This window comes from Lacerta agilis, chromosome 13, assembly GCF_009819535.1.
Source record: "Lacerta agilis isolate rLacAgi1 chromosome 13, rLacAgi1.pri, whole genome shotgun sequence".
Taxonomy (NCBI): Eukaryota; Metazoa; Chordata; class Lepidosauria; order Squamata; family Lacertidae; genus Lacerta; species Lacerta agilis.
In genome coordinates, this window is record NC_046324.1 from 29272089 (window position 1) to 29294940 (window position 22852).

Genomic DNA, 22852 nt, shown 5'->3' on the forward strand with positions numbered 1-22852 from the left:
GAACTGTATACTCCCCCCCCCATGAATTAACACAGGGAGGGGTGGAAACTTCCCTGGAAACTTCCCAGTGACCTGGGCCCCTTGGGTCAATCCGTCTCCCAACTCTTGTAACTCTTATAACAACATCAAGATCTATCTAGGGCAAGCATGTCCAAAGTCCGTTTTGGGGGCCTAATCTGGCCCTCCGGTCGGTTTAATTTGGCCCCTGTGGTAGTTTATTTCCTAGGGTAAAATCCTAAAAAACCTCAACAACTTCAATCCTAAGCAAAGCTCAATAAAAAAAAGGTTAACAACTTTGGTCGGCCCTCACAGCCCATCACTTCATCAAATCTGGCCCTCTTCGAAAAAAAGTTTGGACACCACTGATCTAGGGAATCACAGAATCATATAATTATACAGTTGGAAGGGACCCCAAGAGTCATATGGTCCAACCCCCTGCAGTGCAAGAATCACAGCTAAAGAATCCCTCAAAGATGGCAATCCAACCTTTACCATGCCTCCTTGCCTCTAATAACAATTCTTCTTTCTATTTGTGGGGTGGGGGAAGTAACATAGAGGGCCTAATGCTGGTAATGAGCAGGTCAGGTGGTCAGTAGATGTGTATGTGTTGCAGTCTCAAAAAAAGAGACACATTCTGTGCTTCTGAGCTATTCCTTCAGAAAGAACATTGCAGAAGCTAAAACACATTCAGAGCTTGTTAAATTCATCTTTACGCATCATGGTTAAAGCAAGAGATTTGACTTTGGCTGTAGGGAGGGGGTGCCTCAGGCTCAGTGACCAAATGCGGCTCTTCAGGCCTCTCCATCTGGCCCTCAGGATGCTTCCTAGGCCACTCCCCCTTCTCAAACCAAAACCCGCTTGGTGCTTTCATCAAGTCCTTTTCCCTGGCTGGGAAATGTTCTTGGATTCCATGGTTGGAGAAGGGTGAGGGTTGGTGTAGAACCTCAGACATTTGCAGTGGGGGGGGGGGAGCCCTGTGCGCTCCACCACCTTTGCTTCTGGTTTCTCCTACCACTGGTATGCAGCCCCCAGAAGATCGCCCACAAGGGAATGTGGCCCTCGGCCTGAAAAGGGCTTTGGGAACCACTCTGTCCATCATCTCCCACCCCAGGCACTGCCTGTGGAAAGCGTTAGTAGTCATATGTTAAAGGGGTGACCATCCACTACAGTCTTTCCTTCTTAGCACAGCTGATATGTGCAGATACTGTACTGCTGCTAAACTGAAAGGAAGGTTGGTTAATGGTGCAGCCACTGAAACATCAGCAATGTTGAAATGGGGTGCATGTTTTCAAAAGGCCTGGAAGTGGAAATAGTTGTGCGGTTGGAGGTTAAATGAATTTGCACAAAAGGGGGGGGTGCTTCTGCTTAAATCTTGAGACGCCCGTCCGTTTGCCAGCAGGACACCGTCTCCCAGAGGAACCGCTCCCAGGAATGTTAGTATTTCACGGATACAATTGTCTTCCTGTGCTTCTCCCGAGTCTCGCTAAAAAGTGTTATTTCCAGCTTCTGGCTAAAGCCAATTCAGATTAGTGTTCCTTATAAATGTCAGGATTTAGAAAGAGGGGGGCGCTTAGCTTTTTTCTTTTTCTTTTTTTGCTTCTACCCTACCTTGGCCCCAGGGGGTTGGCAAGGGACGGCATGCATTTCTGCACCTGAGTGCACCAAATAATTGTGGTCTTTTGCCACGTTTGGTAGGGAAGGGACTTTTCAAAAAGCACGGTTGTTCTGAAAAGTGGTGAAGGGAAGGGGCTTTTCGGAAAGCGCAGTTGTTCTGAAAAGTGGTAACAATGCAAAAACAATTTGCAAAGAAAAGGGGGCTTGCTATGCCTGAGGCTTAAAGGGTCAGGGCGTTTCAAGCACTAACTACGAACAGATGGAGGGGTGGAAAAAATTCCCCTCCTTTAAAAAATAAAAAGTCCAAGTTTAAAGCCACAGAGAAAACTCGCACAATCACGAAATGGTCAGGCAACCACGTTTATGAGGATGCCAACATGGGAACCCAGCAGTCTCTGCCAACCTGATGCCCCCTCCTGCCCGAAACCAAGGGCTGCTGCAAGGAGTGGGCATTATCTAGAACATCTGGAGGGCACCAGGTTGGCAACAGCTGGTGTTAACCCATCACAGTGCAGACTGCAGCATCCAGTTAAGTGGAAAGGCTCTGGTTATCAAGTTCTGGTTGTGACATTAAAAAAAAAATATTGACATTGCTACAAGAAGAGGCAGAAGAAGCTCAAACAATTAATGATATAAAAATGATCCTATAAATAATACATTCTAAATATTGCAGGTTAAGCGATTCAAAAAGGAAAGGGAAATCGCTGCTTGCTTTTCCTGCTTGTTACTGTGGCAGTTTCACAGTTGCCTGTTTTGTGTATTTGAGCCCTGCAGTTTCAATCTCTCTCTCTCTCTCTCTCTCTCTCTCTCTCTCTCTCTCTCTCTCTCTCTCTGACCACTTTTGTACAATAAAAGAGGCTGGGGGCAGGGGGGAAGGAGGGAATGTGCTTTGTACAAAGCAACACAAACCTATGGTAAAAAGCAGAGCCTGGCACGCCTTGGAGCGGTGCCCGTCGGAGGCACAGCGCGGCCATCACCATCCCCGTGCTCATTTGCAAATGTCTCCAGGCCGGGGTGGGGGGAGCCGCAACAGGAGTCAAGAGGAGCTCCTTGGCCGGCTCAGAAGTTGCTGAAGATCTCCCGCTTCTTGTTCCAGTCCATCTGGGGGGCCCTTTTGTTCACCCGCTTGGCCCGCACTTTCTCTTTGGCCTCCGCTGCCGTGGGACTCAGGTTCAAGCCGCTCTCCTCGAACGGATCCTTCTTCCCAGGCTCTCCCACCTAGCAGGATTTTTTTTTAAAGAAGAAGAAGAAAAGAATGGGATTCAAAAGAAGGGAAAGGACTGGTGGGATAGAGGGGTATGGCGGGCTTCCTGTGCTGCATTTACTGTGGGGGGGCAGGTCATCCCCCCCCCCCACTTCAACCTGTCATCTCTTTTCAAACTCATTTTGCAGGGTTTGGAGAGGCTATGAGAATCTAGCAGAAAAGCCCTGCAGATGGAGATGACAGGAGGCAGCTATATATATATATATATATATATATATATATATATATATATACACACACGCATATACATATACATATACACACACACACACACACATATATATATATATAGTGTAATTGCAGGACGCAGACTGGGTCTCTTGGAGCCTTTTGCTTCTGTGACAGGGCAAAACTCAGCCTCTGCTCTTAGGAGAGGAAGCAGCAACTGAGAAAAACTAACTCCGGGGGTCCCAGGTTCAATCCCCAGTGGCATCTCCAGGTAGGGTTAGGAAAGACCCTTGGTCGGTCTGAAACCCTAGAGAGCCGTAGCCAATCAGTGCAGACAATACTGAGCCAGATGGACCAATGGATGTAGCTGAGTGGCAGGACCTCTGCTCTGCATGTAGAAGGCTTCGGGTTCAATCCCTGGTCTCTTTTCCTGGCAGGGTTGGGAGACCCCGCAAGTCTGTGTGAATAATGCTGAGCTAGACAGACCAATGGCCTGACTCAATATAAGGCAGCTTCCTATGGTCCTAATTCTGATGCCGAAGAGCTGCGCTTACTCTTCATAGCACCCAAGTTCTTGGAACATCAGCAAGTACCAACCCATCTGGCCCGTTGTCAACCCACCACAGACCCAACTCTGCAGCCCAAACGTCATCATGCATCACCAGCAGAGTGCAGGAGGGATGGGCCTCCAGCTTAATGGCAGGGCATGTGCTTTGTATGCAGAGAAGGTCTCATGTGCTATGCCTGGCCTGACAAGGGGATGTCACCTGCTTTACAGCGGCAATTAAATGAACCAGCAGTCAGCAACTGGACACCTTCGGGCAGGATCCAGCCTCCAACCGCCAACCCAGGGAGCAAGGGGATGTGGATGAGCAGCATCAGAAAGCAATGGGATGTGGTACCCAAATCCGCTTGGGAGCAGTGGTTGGACATTGTCCCCAGTGTTTGAAATTTCCTGGGCGCCAGGTGCATTTTGCTCCTAGTGCGGGTCCAACTGCGACTATGTGGAGATTTCTGCCAGCTGACTTGTGCAGCAAAAGATACATGTCTTGTGCACCTGCACTGCCGAGCGAATCCTGGACCCCTTGCTGAGCATCTTAGTCCTCCATCATCACTACGTACAGATACATCTGACTGTGCTGCAGCCTTTCCACAGGCCATGCAAATGGAAGTCACAGGCCACAGTTAAAAAACTTCTGCCTTAGCCCCTAGTTAATTCCATTTCCATTTCTACTGTTTATGTTTCTACTTCTTGCCTCCTGGGACAAGTGAATTGTTGTAAGAGCAAGCTACAGTCAAGCAATGTAGTTGAGATAATAGAATCACAGAATTGTAGTGCTGGAAGGAACCCCAAGGGTCATCGAGTCCAACCCCCCGGCGAATAGACATTCTGCTGTGGTGACCATAACCTAAGCTTAAGGCGCCATTTGGCGCCTAGCTTATATATCGTTTCTAACACTGGCCCCACTCCCCTATCAGAGTGGACCTCTGGGACAATTAAGTGCCACTTAGGGTTCTCCTTCTATGTCTATTCAAAACCACAAGCCCTTGGCAGGATTGGGACCCAAGGCGATAAAACCAAGAAAGGCCCTCAGCAGAACCAGGCCGATGAAGCCTGTAATAAAGCAGGACATCAGCCAGCACTGGCAAAAGCTGGATGAAACTAGTGAATAATTCCTCTCCCTCACCACCAAGCCGGCATGGAAAGAATGCAGAGTTTTTGGACTCCAATGAACAGTGAGGCCAGTTGCTCCTCTGAAGGAACAGGGATCGGATCCCCCATAATTCAAACCTCTCTGTGGTCTTCACAAAACTCTCCTCTAATCAAGGCCTGCATATTTCTCTCTTAAAGAAACAGGGCTGCAGTGGTGGCAAAGCGTGAGGAAATAAATAAGCTGTATTGCATTCAAGTATTTCCCTTCGCATTTGAATGTAATTAAGCCTTTTTCTTTTTTTAAGTATAGGGGTTTGAGAGCAGGAATCTGCTGGCTCGCCCCCCCCCCCCGGAAATAGTTCATATTCCCTCTACATCAACATATTCCTAGTGGCTTCTATTGTTCTCTACCTTCTTTCATCCTGAGGGGTCCCCGGAAGGAGAAATAAGAGAAGACAGTTTGACTCTGGCCACCTCTGTGTGGTGGAACATGGCAGATGTTTAACAGCTGACAAAAAAACCCACGAAAAACTTGCTTGTTTGGAAGGAGGGAGCAGGGAAACTAAATTTTGGAGTGGAAAGCCTTACACGGCGGCAACAGCAGCATCAACAACAACTACATTTCCTATCCACGTTGTTACAATTATTACTATTTCTTTATGACATGCCCATTGCCATAAGGTCCAAGGGCAGGTTATAACAATATAAACAAAGAAGGACTTAAGAAGAGCTCTGCTGCTGGATCAGGCTAATCGCCATTGTGACTAGTAGCCACATAGCCTTATCCACCACAAATTTGTCCAAACCATTTCTGAAGCAAGGTTGGTGGCCATTGCTGCCTCTTGAGGCAGGGAGTTCCATAGCTTAACTATGTGCTGTGTGAAGAAGGACTTTTATCTGTCCTGATTCTTTCAACATTCAGCTTCATTGGATGGCTATGGGTTCTAGTGCTATGAGAGAGGAAGAGCAGCTTTTCTCTATCCACTTTCTCCATGCCACACATAATTTTTATAAATCTCCATCACGTCATCCCTTGCTTGCCTTTTCTCTAGACTTAACGGTCCCCCAAAACAATATTAGAATCAGTTAAAATGATCTGCAGTCACAAAAACAGGGTGGGTCCTAAAAAATATACATCACAGGTGTCAAGAGGCCAGGGTCAAGAGGCTATACTTCTGTGGGGAGGGAATTCCACAATTTTGGGGCTGCCACAGGGAATGTCCTCCCCCAGGCTCCTACCACGCCAAACATCTGAGGGTGGCAGAACTACCAAGAGGGACACCACACACTGATCCTAAAACCACATGAAGGGCGACAAGCTTGGAAAAGTTGTGCAGGAAGCAGGAGATGGTCGGTGAAGAAATGCCCCTGGGATTTGCAAGAGGTGGAAGGCCAGAAAGCAGGGAGATGTCCCAGTCCGGATGAGCAGAAGACAAAAGCCTGTTCCATATTAGAAGCAGGAGAGAAGAAAAGATGGGTGGATGCCACAGAGACACTGAGAAGGAGGGAGAGGCAGAACTTGGCAGAGGCAGGAGGAGGAGGAGAAAGTGGCAGGATCCAGAGGGACCCCTGGAAGGATGAAGGTCTAGGGGATTTCCTTGGCAATGCAAGGGTGGTGGGAAAAGAAATAATATATACTGTACGAGGTTTCCTGTGCAGTGTTTGGGCAGGGCAAGAAACGGGATCACTTTGTTTACCTCAGACTCCTTCTCAGGACTTTGGCAATCGCTGTGGGACGAGGACATGGATCCCCCATTCAGCTGTCGGGAATGGAAAGAGGGTGTGTGTTTATTACAAGAAAAGTGGAATTGGACTCCTACGAGGGGTTAAGAACACAATTTGGACAGCTGTAGGACAGTGGCATGAGGTTTGGTGCCAGCATGGTGAGCGTGGTGATGCCACTTGGGGAAACATGGGCCATAAAGAAGAACAGGAAGGTGGGTCTCCCCCACACAATCCCCATTGCAATCTTTCCCCTGGATGGCTCACAACAAAATTTCTAGGCAGAGAACAAGTCACAGGAGTTTTTTAAGAAAAGGCAGCATATTGTGTTGGGTCAGCTTGATAAGGATTTCTCATTATAGGCTGTGACCCTTCGATCTCATGTGATCCATCTCATTTCCTAGCACTGTAGTTCTGTGGGAAGACAGATCCAAATACGTTGGGCCAAAGGTTGCTGAAGCCACAGAAACCTGGGGAGAGTGAAGAAAGATGGCCAGGGATCTCGTTGATCCAAAATGGACATGTCCTATGTGTCACATCTTAAATTTGTGACTCAAGGTGAATACCTGGCAGAAAACTAGAATTCCCCAGCCTGATGCCGTGCAGCTGTGTTGGACTACAACTCCCAGCCACCATGGGCCAAGGACACACCTGCACACACCTGCACGGCATCAGGCTGAAGAAAGCTGCACTCAGCTCTGCTGTACATTCTGAACAGGTAACAGGGTAGGGCTGAATTTCAAGGCAAACCAAACTGGAACTCAAAACACAGTCATTTTTCAAAATTCGCAGTCCTCCCAATTTTGCTGTGCAGTTCTCCAGGCAGGGAACGTGTACAAAAATGCATATGCTAGGGTCAGGTATGCATCAAAATGCTTTATAGTCCAGGAAATTGCTTTGCAAAAGGATGTGTATATTGGGCAAAACTGCATACAATAATGTGTATATCGGGGGTGGGGGTGGGATGCACTAAAATGCTGATATTTTCATGAGGACTTTTTGGGGTGGAAATGACCAATGATATGGAGAACTGAACTTAAGAATGGAAAAATAAGAAACCAAGAGAAACAGAAACAAACAGATTCACCTATCCTTACCCATCACTCACCTGTGTTTGTGCTGACCCATTGGTCATGGGCTGAGGAAGTCCACCTGATGGCAAAGGAGAAAGAACCCCAGTTGAATACAGTCATGTAGAAACTCAACAAACATCCCAATAACACGCCAAAAAACAAAAGACCCACATAACTATCCCTGTGTCAAACATTACTTTCTTTTGGTTTCAGAGATGCAAAGTTCTACTAACACAGACACCTTGTGCATACCCCTCCCCCCCAGAAAAAGAAGCTCCCCATGCAGACCCACCAAACATCTGCAGGTGAGGGTTGTTCCTATGTCCTTCTGAGGGCCAAACCAGCTGTGACTTTGATTGCATGAATGCTGCACTTCGGAGCTCCTGCCTACTGACATCAGGCAGGCGCCTTCACTGTACTGTACTCTTTCTGGCACCTGCTTAAAACATTTTTGTTTAGGCACAGTGCTTTGCAGGCACCATGGCTCAGCTGACTGCCAGGTCTTGCAAAGCCCTGTGCCTTTGCAAGTGCCAGGAACCATGACAATGCTTCTCAAGGCAACTCCACTTTTAGCAAAGAGTTGCATTTTTGCCATATGACATCAGGTATAGAGGCACCCGTAAGATGGAGGTTCCCCACTACTGCTCTAGTGGGCTAAGGGGGGGGCATCCTTATAAAGTCCCTTTAATTTCCCCCACAAAATTAAGTGAAGGAAGGCAACTTCATAATCTTTCTGCAGAAAATGGAGCATTTTCATAATGTATTGACAGGAAAACATAAAACTATGCACACTCTTAAGAACATTGTAGATCATTAAAGTAGATACATTAACTCTGTTTAGACACATAGTACTGCATTTGCTATGCCTATTATCCTTTTTTGTGCATATGCATTGCTAACATTTCTTTTCCTTATTGTTATTATGTTTTCACTGACTTGTATCTTGACCAATAATAATAATAAAATACCCTATATCAGGTATTCTTTGAGATATATTTCAGGAATATCTTCAGGTATAAATGTTATTTTATCAGGTCAGATCTTTGGAACTGGCACTTTTACAGGTGCTGCATAATACCCATTCAACATATGGAAGAAACCTTTTAGTGTGGCAGCTTCTGCACTTTGGAACTCCCTGCTTATTGATATCGGGCAGGCACCTTCACTGTACTCTTTTCAGCGCCCACTAAAAAAATTTTTTGTTTAGACAAGCCTACCCATATAGCGTATTGTTATTTTAACTTTTTGAAAGCCTTAAATTATTGTTGTTAATATTCTCATTGATAATGTTATTGTTTTATCTCCCTTGTAAACCACTTTGAATGTTAGGAGATATTTATCTCTATGTGTGTATATATATATAGAGAGAGAAATATAGATAAATACCGCATGCAGGCCCTGCTTGAGAATAGGATGCTGGACTAGATGGGCCACTGGCCAGATTCAGCAGGGCTACTTTTATGCTCTTGGGTAAATTAGGCTTGCTTAGCAGCTGGGCCAAAGTCACCACACGAGCTCCGGCAATGAGTAGGAATCCGAACCCAGGTCCCACTGTGGTCCAACACTCTACCTGCTTTGGGGGCTCTTCCTGTCCCAGATTTATCCCATAAAGTTATTCTACAAGATCAGGAGCAAATGGGGGAACCAGACCATCTGTAACAGCAGCGATTTTATAAACAAAAGCATCCCTACTGATATCCTGTGGATGTTTGGGCTCTAAGGGCCTTGTAACTCCTGCAAGACTTCCCCCTCTTTCTCTCTTTTGCCTGTTAACTCAGCAGCAGCAGCAGCTGTTCTGGCCCTCTTCCTCCTCCTCAGCTATCACTTGAAAACAGGCCTCAGCACTCCAAGAGACAACCCGAAATCCTTCATGCTTTCTGGGACTGGGTGGTCATGCTATGCTAGCTGCATCTCCTCAAGAGGAGAACAGGGGCTTTATTATCCACCATGCCAAGAAAGAAAAAGCGTTTCTCCCTGACCCTATCTCTTATTTTGCTCCTGCTCTCAGCATCTGACACCATTTCTCTACATCCACTGCCCCCCCCCCCCAGTTGTGAATTGTTCCAAGTCGTTCTTTTGGATTCCTCTCTCCACTGAAGGCCAGGAAAAGACAATCCGGCACTGGAGGCAGAACTCAGCTTAGTTAGATAAGAAACAGCTGTGTTAAAAACACACAGAGCTCTCCATTCAACCCAGCCAAGGAAGGAGGATTGGGGGTTGCAAGGAGAGTGGGGATATGGATGCTTGGTGGAACCCAGTGGGGTCTCTCTCTCTCTCTCTCTCTCTCTCTCTCTCTCTCTCTCTCCCCCCCCCCCCAAACTCTGACTAAGCAGCAGCTTACAAAACTCAAAAACTGTAAGGCCAGTAGAGGGGGTATCCACTGCTAGTTGTTGTTTTTTTAAATGGCTGTTTTGCAAAATGTTGCTCTCTACTTGGATCCAGGCCAGTGGCTGGTGCTTCGTTTGTGAAAGTGTCTGGAGCAGAAACCTGGCAGAGCTCTTCTCCCCTTCACACCCCAGTGCATGGAACCTGGTCCCAGTTTCTGTGATGAAGGGGGAAATTCTGCACATGCCCAGAGCAACTCTCTTCCTTGGCAAGATTGGAGGAATGTTCAGAGTGATTGCAGAAGCTTCAAGCCAAGAGAGACGATTCCTAGATGTTTCATTGTTAACGGGTACTGCAGACAAGAAACATGCTTTGACGTTAACTAAAGAGCAGGCTTTCCAAACTGGGTGCCCTCCTGATGTTTCAGATTACAACTCCCATCAGGCCCAGCCATCACAACTGCTGTGGAGTGTGAAGCTAGGGGGAGACTGCAGATTTAAATCCCCACTCGGCCAACTTGCTCACTGGGAAAGCTTGGGCCAGTCATTCCTTGCAGGGTTGTTGTGAAGATGAAATTGTGGCGGAGAAAAGAACCTATGTATCCCACATCCGCACTATACATTTAAAGCTGTTAACCTGCCACTTTACACAGTCATGGCTTCCCCAGAAGATGGTTTTGTATCTCACTGCATTATACTTCCAGTCATGTGGTGAGATTGGTCGCAATACAAAATCATATGAGCCAAAAATATATATATAATGGGGGGGGGGTGATCAGCTTTTCCCCTGCTACTGGGTGCATAATAAAGGGGTACTACTCTACGGAAAAAGTGTCATTTGTTTTCATTCCCTTTGCTGTATTTTTTATTGGTTAAGTTCTCTGGTAATGGTAGCTCTGGGAGGGGAACACGGGTCTCCTAACGAATTTCAGCACCCATAACAAACTACAGTTCCTGGGGGGGGAGTTGTGGCTGTTTAAAGTGGAATTATTGTGCTTTAAACACATAGTGCAAATGGGGCCTATACAGGGACATCTATCGCCCTTGCATAATCCCCCCCCCCCTCTGCTAAAGCTGGTTCTAGGGAGGAGAAATGATTTACCTCCGATGTGCTCCTCTGTAGGGGTGATGCCCAGTTTCTTGAAATACTCGTCTGTTTCGGGGTCCACAACTAGCAGTGTGGCTTCATGCTCCTTGGACTTGATATGTGACACTACCTCGGAATGCTTCAGGCCCTCGACGTTGATCCCGTTGACCTGAGGGAGAGAAAACCAGAGAGTTAGGGGGAGAGAATGAATGGATGGATTACCTCAATGCATTTCACATGGGGCTGCCTTGGGAGACAGTTTGGAGATCTTTGGGGTATCTGGTTGGCCCCTGTGAGAACAGGATGCTGGACTGGGTGGCACCTGATCCAGCTGGCCTCTTCTTTTGTTTTAATCTAGCACTGGATTTTGTAGCAAACTGTCCGTCCCCCCCCCCCCCGCAATAGATAGATATAAAAAGCTAAAAGGTTTTGTCCCTTTTAGAACAAAGGAACCAACAGCAGCCAGAGGGGAATGGTTCTGCTATGATCTGCTATTTTAAACCAAGACAAAGGGGGAATTCACCCCACACAGCGGCTCTCACGGCTTTGACAAACAATCACTGCCCTTTTGTTGCTAGCATAGGATAATGGAGCAAAGGGGATCATTTTGTTCATGCCCGGGCGCCAATTATCACCTGACAATGGAAGGCAATTAATCAGTTCATCATGTGGTGTGTTGCTGCTTTCTGCTTTGCCTGTTTTTTTATTATTATTATTTTGTGGATTTGGAGGGAAAATTTCAGCAAACTAGTCACATGAACAAGGTAGCAACATGCTTAAAAAGGTAAAGGAACCCCTGACCATTAGGTCCAGTCATGGACGACTCTGGGGTTGCGGCGCTCATCTCATGTTAATGGCCATGGGAGCCGGCGTATAGCTTCCGGGTCATCTGGCGAACCAAAGCAGCGCACGGAAACGCTGTTTACCTTCCCGCCGGAGCGGTCCCTATTTATCTACTTGCACTTTGACGTGCTTTCAAACTGCTAGGTGGGCAGGAAGCAACATGCTTAGTCAAGTGCTTATCCTGGAGGGAAAGCAGAGGTGAGGCTCTGGTCCAGAATATGCTCCCCATCTGGATTGCACTTCTCCCCAAATACCCCTGACCTAGCTGCTCTTACCCCCCTCCCCAAGGTGCTGAGTTCACCTATCAAACCAAAGCTGTGGTTAAGTTGTTGCTTGGTTTTTTTAAAAAGTAATTTCTCTACTAGTTCGTCACCAGCATTTCGGGGTGGGAGGGCAGTCCATAAAAATAAACCATACATAGAATAAAACAATCCAAAGTTAATCATAAAACCAACCGCTATTTTAAAATATCTGCTGGAATAAGCCAGTTTTTGTCATGCACATGAAGTTCAGCAAGGACAGGGCCTGTCTAACCTCAGGTGGGAGGGAGTTCCACAGGCTTGGTCCCACTACAGTGAATGCTTCTGGTAGTTACAAACAATGCACCTGAACTCACTGCATATGACCTTTGGCCAGTCACTGTCTGTCAGCCTAGCTTAACCCAAAAGGTTGTTGTGAGGATAAAATGGAGTGAGGCAAGGGAAGCACCATGTACACCACCTTCAGCTCCTCAGAAGAAAAGGCAAGATTTAAATGCAGTAAGTAGGTACGAGGGGGGGGGGGAGCTTGGAGTCCCCCAGCGAAGCGGACAGCACTCTGGTGCGGGAATACAAAACCCTTAGCTCTTCCGAGGGCCTCCATTTCCTAGCAACCGCCCAAATGGCTTCTCTTGCCAGAGGCAGGCCCTGACTGCTCTTCCACTACAGGCTCAGCTGCCTGCCTCAAGTAGCCAACAGGAAGGTGAAGCTGGAGGGGAGCCAGAAGCCAAGGAGAGCTCTTCAAAGCCTCCCAAGGGCTTCTGACCGGGACACTGTCTCCATTTGAACACTTGTTGTTGCCACCTGCGGCCTGCACCTTTGCAGGCAGGCCCCTGGCAGATGCTTCAAAGCTGGAGACAGAGGTGCAAAGAGAAAGAAGATGAGGCAAGAAAAATGTGAAGCAGAGGCCGAACAGTTCCTCCCCCCCCCAACCTCACAAGAGCAGACACCGCAGCCCAAACAGAGGAGCTGCTGAGCATCAAACATTTATGGGAGCCCCTAAGAGCTGGGCGCCCGCCCTAGATCAGGTTTCCAAATTCCGCAGGTTCACCTCCTCCCCTCTTTGTGCACTTCAGGAAACGTGCCAGGGGGTTGCTAAATTAATAATCAGCCACCTATCGGTGACATATTGAGTGCTGGAAGCAAAATCTGTCTTCATGAACACACCTGCCTCCTAGGTGGCCTCTCCTACCTCCCTCTCACCCCCCCTCCCTCTCGTGTGCACGCACACGCACACACATGTACTGTTGCACTACAGGCATTAAAGATTCAGGGAAGAGAAGGAGAGAGAGTTCTGTCGCTGCAGAACAGGTGTGTTCCTGCAGAGAGGGCAAGCAGAGGCAACCGTAGAGATGAGCAATTGTTCTGCCTCTCTCTCTCTGGAAACACGGGGGTTCAGGGTTTCCAAACTATTCCCCCCCCCCCCGGAATTTAACCCTGCCTGAGCATCTCAGATGTTGGAAGCAGCTGCTCAGTGATGAGAGAATGCTACTCTGCACACGCTCAAAAGCACATTTTCCTCCATGGAGACACACTGCAGGAAGGCACCTTGCAACAAACTGACTGAAAACAGCATTCAAACACCAACATGCAGGTATTTGACTGTGTCAAAGTGTGGGCTGTGCATAAAAAAGTGAATGAAGAATTCCAGGGCAATGGGCTACTGTGGAAGTATTCAGGTGGAGCCTGAGCAGAAGAGCTTCTGCTCCTAGGTCCTCCTCCCTTCAAGCTGTCATCCGTTACCTCAACGAGTTTGTCCTGCGGTCGGAGTCCTGCCTTGGATGCTGGTGAATCTGGGTCTACCGACCGAATGAACTGCCCAGGCCTGGCTTTCTCACTGTGGAGGTTGAACCCGTAACCAGTGGGGCCTTTCTTGAGATGGCAAAGTCGTGGGCAGAGGTCCTTGGGTTGCCCATTCAGATCCTGGATTTGGAAAGAAAAAGAGGCCATTGTTGTGTGGGATCGTTTCTTTCTCTTTCTTTATAAAAAATAAAAAGTGTCACACAATAAGAAAAAAATGCACTAAGGAAACAGCCCTGAACAGGAGACACCCACCCATCTCCACAAGGCCAAACAGGGGCAGATTAAAAATAGACTCAATTAGAGGAAGTGCATTTGTTAAAAACCAATTGTCCAATCCCTCCTGACAGAATAAATTTAATACGCTTGCTAAGTGACAAAAGGATAAAATTAGACCCACCCGTTCAGCACCCTCTCCCACTTCAAAGCACGCCTGACCAACTAGATCTTAAATGAAACACCCTACATAGGATTATCTGAGAGGGTAAATGCTGCCAAAAAACGGGGTAAGCTGCCTATCATTAGCTAAATGTGTGGACATTGAAAAAACAACATGTGTTCCTATCCCTTATGACTGTGGAGACTCTCCATCCTTTTGCCTTCAGTTAAGAACAGAAGTAGAGCCCTGCTGGACCAATCCAATGGCCCATCCAGTCCAGCATCCTGTTCTCACAGTGGCCAACAAGACGCCTCCGCGGGAAACCCACACACAGGATTTGAGCACAAAAGCACTCTGTCCAACGGTGGTCTCCTTCATCAACACTTTTCCTTGCTGAAAATTTTTCAAATTACTTGAACCTGAAAGTTGGAAGCAGAATAAATGATGCAAAACTAAGATGCCATGGTGCGAATACATGCAATTCACATAACCTACTCCAACTGCAGACTATTTCCTGCAAAAATAGTCTATGGTTTACAGCAGCAGCTCCCAAGGAGCTCTTGAAAATTGCTACAGGTCAGTAGGCAGACCGCTTAATGTCATTCAATTGCCTGTTGTCGCAATTGCAATGCACTGTTCTAGATGCTGCATAGTTTTGGTATCACAATTTTAATTCCCACAATTCAAACTGCATTGCAATCCATTTCTGATTGCTAATCCTCCCTTGGCCTCTTTCAAGTCACTTCCTCCCACCTGCCACTTCCAGTCTGTCCTGGAGCATCTGCTGCCACAGTCCATCACAGCTGTGGGTCCTGATCTTCACAGGCATGCTGTGGACCACCTGAATTAAGCTCATGGACCACTGGTGATCCTCTGAGCACAGTTTGGAAACCCCCCTGGTTTATAGCACACCAGCAAGGCACAATTTAGAATGTACCATTTTTCACAATCCAAAACATTAGTATATTTGAATGGATCAGACACACTTTATTTTCAAAATCTAAACATTAACACAGTGTCCCTCAGAACATAAGAAGAACCTGCTGGATCAGGGCTATGGGCCATCTAGCCCAGCATCCTGGCCAACCAGATGCCTGTGGGAAACGCAAGAAGCACCTGAGCACAAGAACACTCTCCCCTCCTGTGGTTTCCAACAACCAGTTTTAATAAGTACTGACTGTGGAGGCAAGAACAAAGCCAGTGGAGGCAAGAACAAAGCCATCGTGGGCAATAGCTACTGATAGCCTTTTCCTCTATTCCAGTCTATTCTTCTAAAGCCTTTCATGTTGGCGGCCATCATTGCCCCCTGTGGGAGTGAGTTCCACAATTTAACTATGCACTGCACAAAGAAGTACTTTCCAACATTCAGCTTCATGTCCACAAGTTCTAGTGCCATGAGAGACTTCTCTATCATGTCATCTCTTACTTGCCTTTTCTGTAAACTAAGAAGACCCAAACACTGCAAGCTTTCCTCACAGGGCAGTCACCCCATCTCTTTGATCCAATGATAACTTTACTCAGAGCAGACCCATTGTTAACTTGGGAAACATGATTAACTTAGGTTCATTATTTTCAGTGAGTCTACTATAAGAAGAACTTAGCTGGAGACAACCCCTATGCAAAGAAGTTCAAGTGCTTGGTGAGTCCTAGAAATCTGTGGCTTTTCACACATCAGTGTTTTTTCTCTTCCAAAACTGTTGTGGGTTTCCTGTGAGTGAACCACAGGCACCACAATAACACCACAGGGCCACAAACAAGTGAGGTGACATCTCTGGGGAGAGGCAGTTGTGGCTGAGGGGGCCATTCCCATGTCAACACCAAGTATTTACCATCTGAGCAGTGTTGGGCTGAGTTCGGCACTGGGGCAACTGCATCTTGGGGACCCCCTGCCTTAGCATTTCACCCTTTTAAAAAGGTGCAAGATTATATCAGCTATTTTTTTTTCCTTTCTTTTACAGGAAATAGTGCCACAAGGTGGAATAAGCACAAGGCCAGCAGCAGACAGTGGAAGCTCAAGTGGGTTATCTGGGACCCAAACAAGGCACCCAGCAGAGTCACCAGAGCAGAGACTTTAATGTTGTCAGCACAGGCTATCTTTCCCCATCCTCATACCTTCAGAATTTTGGTCTGTAAGCCAATGACTTACAAACCATGGTTTGTTGTTAGAAAACAAACCATTGTCGCACCACTGGGAAGGGTTCACACATAAAACTAAATCATGGTTTTCATGAACATGTATATTCTAGAAGAAATTCTAACTAAACCACCGATGAATTTTCACACCCACTTAAAAAATAATAATTTGCAACCTGATGTGGAAACGTGGAGGAAGATTGGGGGGGGGTGATGAGAAAATGGGAGAAAAACAGAAACTGAAAGATTTGCCCATCGCTTGTGTGAGTAACATGTCCTGAGATGAGGGCAGATCAAATGCTGGGATCCCCTTTCCTCCTCCTTTTGCCCTGCCAGGCATGCCAGCAAATTAGCAGGCTGATGACCTTCTGCAAATTATTTTCCCTTTGGTACCTTAATCACATTTGAGATGCCTCTCCAGATTTACAAAGACAAAATGCCTGAAAATGAAAGCCTGCCAAGTTTCTTGGCACAGACGCCCCTGTCCCCCGAAATGAGAGCTGAGTGATGACACACAGGCGATAATTCCATTTGCAAGATAGCAAGAGAGGGCCTGCACCCGCCCCCAATCTGCACCAGGTGGCCTGCAGAGAACAGCAGCGCAGACACAACAAGAAAGGCTGTGTGGAGCAATGGGAAGAGCTTCTTGATTCTGGCCAGGATTCAGATCTTCTGCTTAGCTGCTAATGACAATGGCTCACTGGTAGAGCATTTGCTTCGCATACAGAAGGTCCCAGGTTCAGTCCCTGACACTTTCAGGTAACCCTGGGAGAGTTCCCCTGTGCCAGATCCTGCAGAGCTGCTGCCAGTCAGTGCAGTCATTACTGAGCTAGAAGGGCCAACAGTTTGAATTGATAAAAGGTAGTTTCCTGTTATTTTAGGGGTGAAACCGTATCTCAGCAATATACCACTGCAACTGCTATTATTATTATTATTATTATTATTATTATTATTATTATTATTATTATTATTATTACCCACCCATTACCAGCAGATACCAGGGCAGATTACAACAATTTAAAATTCAGGGTTAAAAATAGTTATATTGCATTTTCAGGAATAGGATGGGGCCTAAAAATGCACATCTCAGATGTCAAAGGCCAGGGTAAAGAGGCATGTCTTCAACATTTGTCAAAATCCATATAGTGAAGAAGCTGGGTATGCGTCTGTGGGGAGAGAATTCCAAAATTCAGGGACTGTTACAGAAAAGGCACCATGCATTTGGGCACCTTTCCGTGCACTGCTCTGGTTCGCCAGAAGTGGCTTAGTTATGCTGGCCACATGACCCGGAAGCTGTCTGCGGACAAACGCCGGCTCCCTCAGCCTATAGAGCGAGATGAGCACCACAACCCCAGAGTCGTCCACAACTGTACCTAATGGTCGGGGGTACCTTTACCTTTAAGACACCATAACCAAATTTTGCGTGATGGTTCCTGAGATGAATGTTTCCTGTCTATCTTTGCATACAACTACAGGTAGATGTCTGGTCCATGGGGTCACGAAGAGTTGGACACGACTGAACAACTGAACGACTGAACAACAACAACAACAGGTAGATGCCATTCGAAGTAAGATTGCGGACTTACTTTTCAAAACTGATTTTGTGGTTTATTAGAATTCCTGAGCAACGTCAGGTACGAGGCTGCTAGTGATAAATAAAGTGTTCTCTCTTTTCCCTCCTCCTCTCCAGCACATTTGCCAGAGAAAAGAGTTACCACCTGATGACAACTCCCCAAGGTTTGGCTGCAAATTATCTCAGAAGAAAAAAATGGTGTGTAAACAATCCAATTACAAAGAATAGTTTCCAATGACTGTCTGCACAGGAGGAGAAAGGAGCAGATTTTCTATTTACCTGCCTTTTTCTTTACAAAGAAGGGTCCCTCGATAGATGCTAATGCAAATAATATTTTTCCAAATACTCCTTGGAGGCTTGGATGTTATAGAGCAGAGGCAGTAACCTGAGGTTAATAATGGGCTACAGCCCCCATCAGCCAGCATGGCCAGTGGTCAAGGATGATGGTAACTGGATGTCAGCAATATCAGGTTAGCGCCCCCAAACAATTTAGGGTTCCCAGGTTCCTTAAATGGCTCCTGTCCTTTATTAAGACAGATGAGTAGAAGGGTGAATTTTTGCCCACGAAGCTTCTCCCTCTATGGTGCTACAATGAGGAGAAAAGCTGTCCTGCTATTAAGAGCAGCAGGAAAGGCCCTGCTCAGGATTCTTTCCTGCCGCAAGCTACAAGTGAGAGTTGTTCAGTTATGGGAACTTCCTTCTATGGGGCTCCCTGCTTGGACCCAGCTAGCAAAAGGAGAGAGAGAAATGAGCCCTAAAAATGGTGTCAGGTGTGTAAAAACTACAATAAAGATACCAAACATCCAAACAGCTCAACAAATAAATAGGTGGTTTCAGTTCAAAAGAGCATTGGGTTTCGCCTTGGAACTAACCTGCAGGAATTCAAGAGGCAATTTAATGTTTTTTTTCCCCTACTAAGTGGAGGCCCACAAGGAAGCTTTTACTACAAGTTACAAAAGCAGTCTGTATTATTTATTCTTATTATTTATCAGTGCTATTTTTCGAGAAAAATAGAATACCTCCCTTGTTCTCTCGTAAAAGCAATGACATCCACCTGAGAGGTGCTGGGGAAAAAGCCCTGGTTGTTGTTGTTTGTTTGTTTGTTTGTTTTTAAATGTATCCGAATCTGATCATTAAAGTAAGACTTTACTGTTTCTATCCCTTGAAGGAAAGTCTCCACATTCTTGCCTTCCCCTCCAATTTCTTCATCACCCCTCTCCTTGCTGATATTTCAAGGAACACTTCTCCCTTTATGAACCGACCCACACCCTGTGATCATCATCTGAGGCCCTTCCTCCTATGCTCCCTCCACAAGTGGCCCAGAGGGTAGCAACAGAATAAGTCAGGCTTCCTCAACCTCGGCCCTCCAGATGTTTTGAGGCTACAATTCCCATCATCCCTGACCACTGGTCCTGCTAGCTAGGGATCATGGGAGCTGTAGGCCAAAAACATCTGGAGGGCCGAGGTTGAGGAAGCCTGGAATAAGTCCTTTTCAGTGGTGGCTCCCTGCTCGTGGAATACTCTCCCCAGGAAGGCTTGCCTGGAACCTTCTTTGTCTAGTTTCGGGTGCCAGATTGGATGACCATCTGTCAGGGATTCTTTAGTTGTGATTTCTGCATTTCAGGGGATTGCAGTCCAACAACCTCTGGAGGACCACAGCCTCCCCATATCCGTATTAGAGAGAGAGCAAAAATTTGTGGGCAGAGGTGGCTGGGAATCTGGGACCATGGATATTTGTCTCTTCTTTGGAAATCGACAGCAGATAGCCTCTTATCATGGGAGAGGCAAATCAGGGCTTACCACATAGATATTATTCAGGGTAAATGTTTGTGTATCCTCTTGATCAACAGTTAAATTGCCTTGAACAGTTATTTTGCTGGGGTGGCAGGGTAACAATAAATAAACCCAATGTAATCTAATCTAAAGCAGATTCCAGCATTGTATTCCACGGTCTGGCTGTTTGTCTTCCACAGTAAAGCAGGATGTCACGTTATTTATTTCTAGCAAGACAGATTAATGCTGGATTGCATTCAATTCCTCCACCCCACCCCCCTTTATTTGCTCTGCGCTCCATCATGTGATTTCTCATGTAAATACTCACCATTAGTGAGAAATATGCTAGGTATGAAGTCAGATGAGCCCAAGTGAAGGGCCTTTAAAAAAAAAAAAACTTATTCTTATTTTTTCCCAAGAGGCAGAACAAATGCAGGGATAGCTGAAATATTTGGAAAATGAATATAGTATGAACATAAGGAGCTGAGTCAGACCATTAGTCCATCTTGCTCAGGATCACCTGCACTGACTGGCAGCTGCTCCCCAGGATTACAAATAAGGAGCCTTCTCTCAGCCCTCCCTGGAAGTGCCAGTGATCAAACAAAGGTGTGACACAAAGTTCTTGCACACTCTTTCCTACAACAGTTGCCTTATCAAATCACTGGTCCATCTAGCCTGCAAAGCCCAACTCTGGTTGGCAGTGGCTCTCAAGCAAAGAATGCTCCTTCCCACTGACTAGCACCCTGCTCCTTTGAGCTGGAGATTCCAGACACTGGATATGGAAACTTCAGGTTACAAAAGGAATATATATATATGCCATTGCATGCAGAAGGTCCCAGGTTCAGTCCTCAGTGCCATTTCCAGGTAGGGCTAGAAAAGATCCCTTCCTGGAACCCAGGAGAACCATTGCTGCCAGTCAGTTTAGACAATACTGAACTAGGTGATCCAACAGTGATCATTTCATTTATTATTTATTATTTATTTATTTATTATTTATAAAATAATATTTTATTTATATTTATTTATTTATAAATATTTATTATTTATAAAATATATTTATAGACTGCCATATAATTTAAAAAAACAAAAAAGGTTTACAACACTATCCATATGTAATTAAAAACATGTAAATAAATTAAAATCAAAGGCCATCAACTAACTGTTATGGAAACATGTTTAAGACCCAGGTCACCAGTCAAAATGGTGGCAAGCCCAGTTGGCAGAACTTGTGGTGCCTGTCACTGCCTCTCAGCATAACCTACTTCATACGGTTGTCACGAGGCTAACATGGGAAGGAGGAAAACTATGTACAGTATACAGTCGTACCTGGGAAGTCGAACGGAATCCATTCCGGAAGTCCGTTCAACTTCCAAAACATTCGAAAACCAAATCGTGGCTTCTGATTGGCAGTGGGAAGCTCCTGCAGCCAATCAGAAGCCATGGAAGCCCTGTTGGACGTTTGGATTCCAAAAGAACATTTGCAATCACTTCTGGGTTTGCAGCGTTCGGGGGCCGAAACATCCAACTTCCAGGGTGTTCGGGATCCAAGGTACAACTGTACCACCTTGAACTCCTTGGAGGAAAGGTGGGATATAAATACAATCAATCAATCAATCAACAAACTGTCAATTACCACCACTTCTACCAATCTCTTTCTCTCTCTAGAAAACACAATGTTTTGGATAATGGAGCACAGCATTGTAGCACAAAGTCAGGCCAATGTGACACGTAAAATTCTCTGTCCCTCCATAGCAACCACATTACTAGGTCAGCGAATATTATCTGGTCCGAGTGAGTTTGTCTTTAATGGTTCATATCATCCTGTGCAACACACACACAGCTGTCTCATCTTTCCTGACCAATGTAACAAACTCAGGATATTTCCCAGGGCCTGCAAGCCAGCAAGTTCGTGAGTATCTGCAAATATTTCCAGGCTGCCTTAGAGAATTCTTCAAAAACTGCAGAAAACAGGAAATGATTTAACTGGTTGAATAATATTGGAACTCTGAGCTTTCTCAACCCCAAAGGACACATTTTAACAAGAATGGGGGTGGGTAGGGGCTTTGAACCTGGGCTGGAGGGGAGAGAGAATAATCCTATTTGAATTATTATTATTATTTTAGAAAAACTGAAATGACACAGTTCAAAGATCCATTACTGAAAGGGCCTTGTTGGGATTTTATTAAGGGAGCTGATGTGAAATTTTGTTAGCTTTGAATTACAGGCCTTGGCAACCACCCCCAATCATCTCAGTGTTTATCAAAATACAAACTGTATTCTGACATTAAAAAAACAAAAGCAAATCTTGGCTACATTCCCTTGGCCCCTTACCTTCCAGGGAAAATAAGGATTTTCTCCTATCTGTTCCTGGGAACGCACAATTCATAGTTAGCCTTTGCAGATTTTGAAGAAACTTTGAAAAAACATCTCGTTAGTGCACATACAACCAGGCCCCCTCAGAAATGCAAAGAGATAGGTAGGGCTGGACAAATCTTAAGTTCGGCTCACTTCACTTCCACATCAGAAAAAAAAGTTCTAATGGAAATTCAGCAGAATTTCAGTGTGCAATCTCCTTAATAAACCAATCCTGTGCAGTGCAATTTCTCAATGCATTTTCCCCCACTAATATATGTATTTTATGCACACTTCCCTTAAGATATGCATTTTCAGATACTTTTTTTTGGGGGGGGGGGGGAATGCCTCTTGCTTTTCCAGATGGAGAGGGATGTTAAGAGTGTGCATAGAAACTAGGCTAGTGTAACCAGGTAATTTTTTTGCCCCACCCACTTTGGCCTCTGGCTCTGCCCACCACACACATGTTGCCCCATACGATTCCCAAAAAGGGAATGTGGCCCTCTGGTTAAAGCAGGTTACCACCTGGCCCTGAAATGCAATAAGTAAGGGAATGCTCCTCCAACAGCACAGCAGATAAATCTCTGTTTGTGCCCAATGGTTAATCCTACTCAGAGCAGGCCCGCTGAAATTGATGGACTTATCGTTTCATTAATTTCAATAGGTCTACTTTGAATAGAACATAGTTGGCTACAAGCCTTCACTTAACAGTTTCCAGGGCTACCACCCAAGCTCATGTGTAAATTACGTCTGAGTAGTGGCAATGGTGCCTGAATTTCTAGCCTTGTCGACAGGTTCATCATGGTTATTTGGACTCTTGTGGCAGAATGCTTTTC

General features: G+C 45.9%; 1 protein-coding gene across 2 annotated transcripts in view; it reads right to left on the reverse strand.

The window, feature by feature from the left end:
- Positions 1 to 2421: 2421 nt before the first annotated feature.
- The window catches only part of SLC9A3R2 (SLC9A3 regulator 2), a 51788-nt gene continuing 31357 nt past the window's right edge, over positions 2422 to 22852 (reverse strand). The window contains exons 3-7 of one of the 2 annotated variants that reach the window (XM_033166555.1): positions 13750 to 13929; positions 10922 to 11075; positions 7531 to 7574; positions 6398 to 6460; positions 2422 to 2832 (exon numbers count right to left, since the gene is read on the reverse strand). In XM_033166555.1, coding sequence (XP_033022446.1) covers positions 2674 to 2832; positions 6398 to 6460; positions 7531 to 7574; positions 10922 to 11075; positions 13750 to 13929 — 600 coding nt within the window. In that variant the 3' untranslated portion in view covers positions 2422 to 2673. The remainder of the gene's footprint in view (positions 2833 to 6397; positions 6461 to 7530; positions 7575 to 10921; positions 11076 to 13749; positions 13930 to 22852) is intronic. The other variant, XM_033166554.1, reaches the window with a different exon arrangement.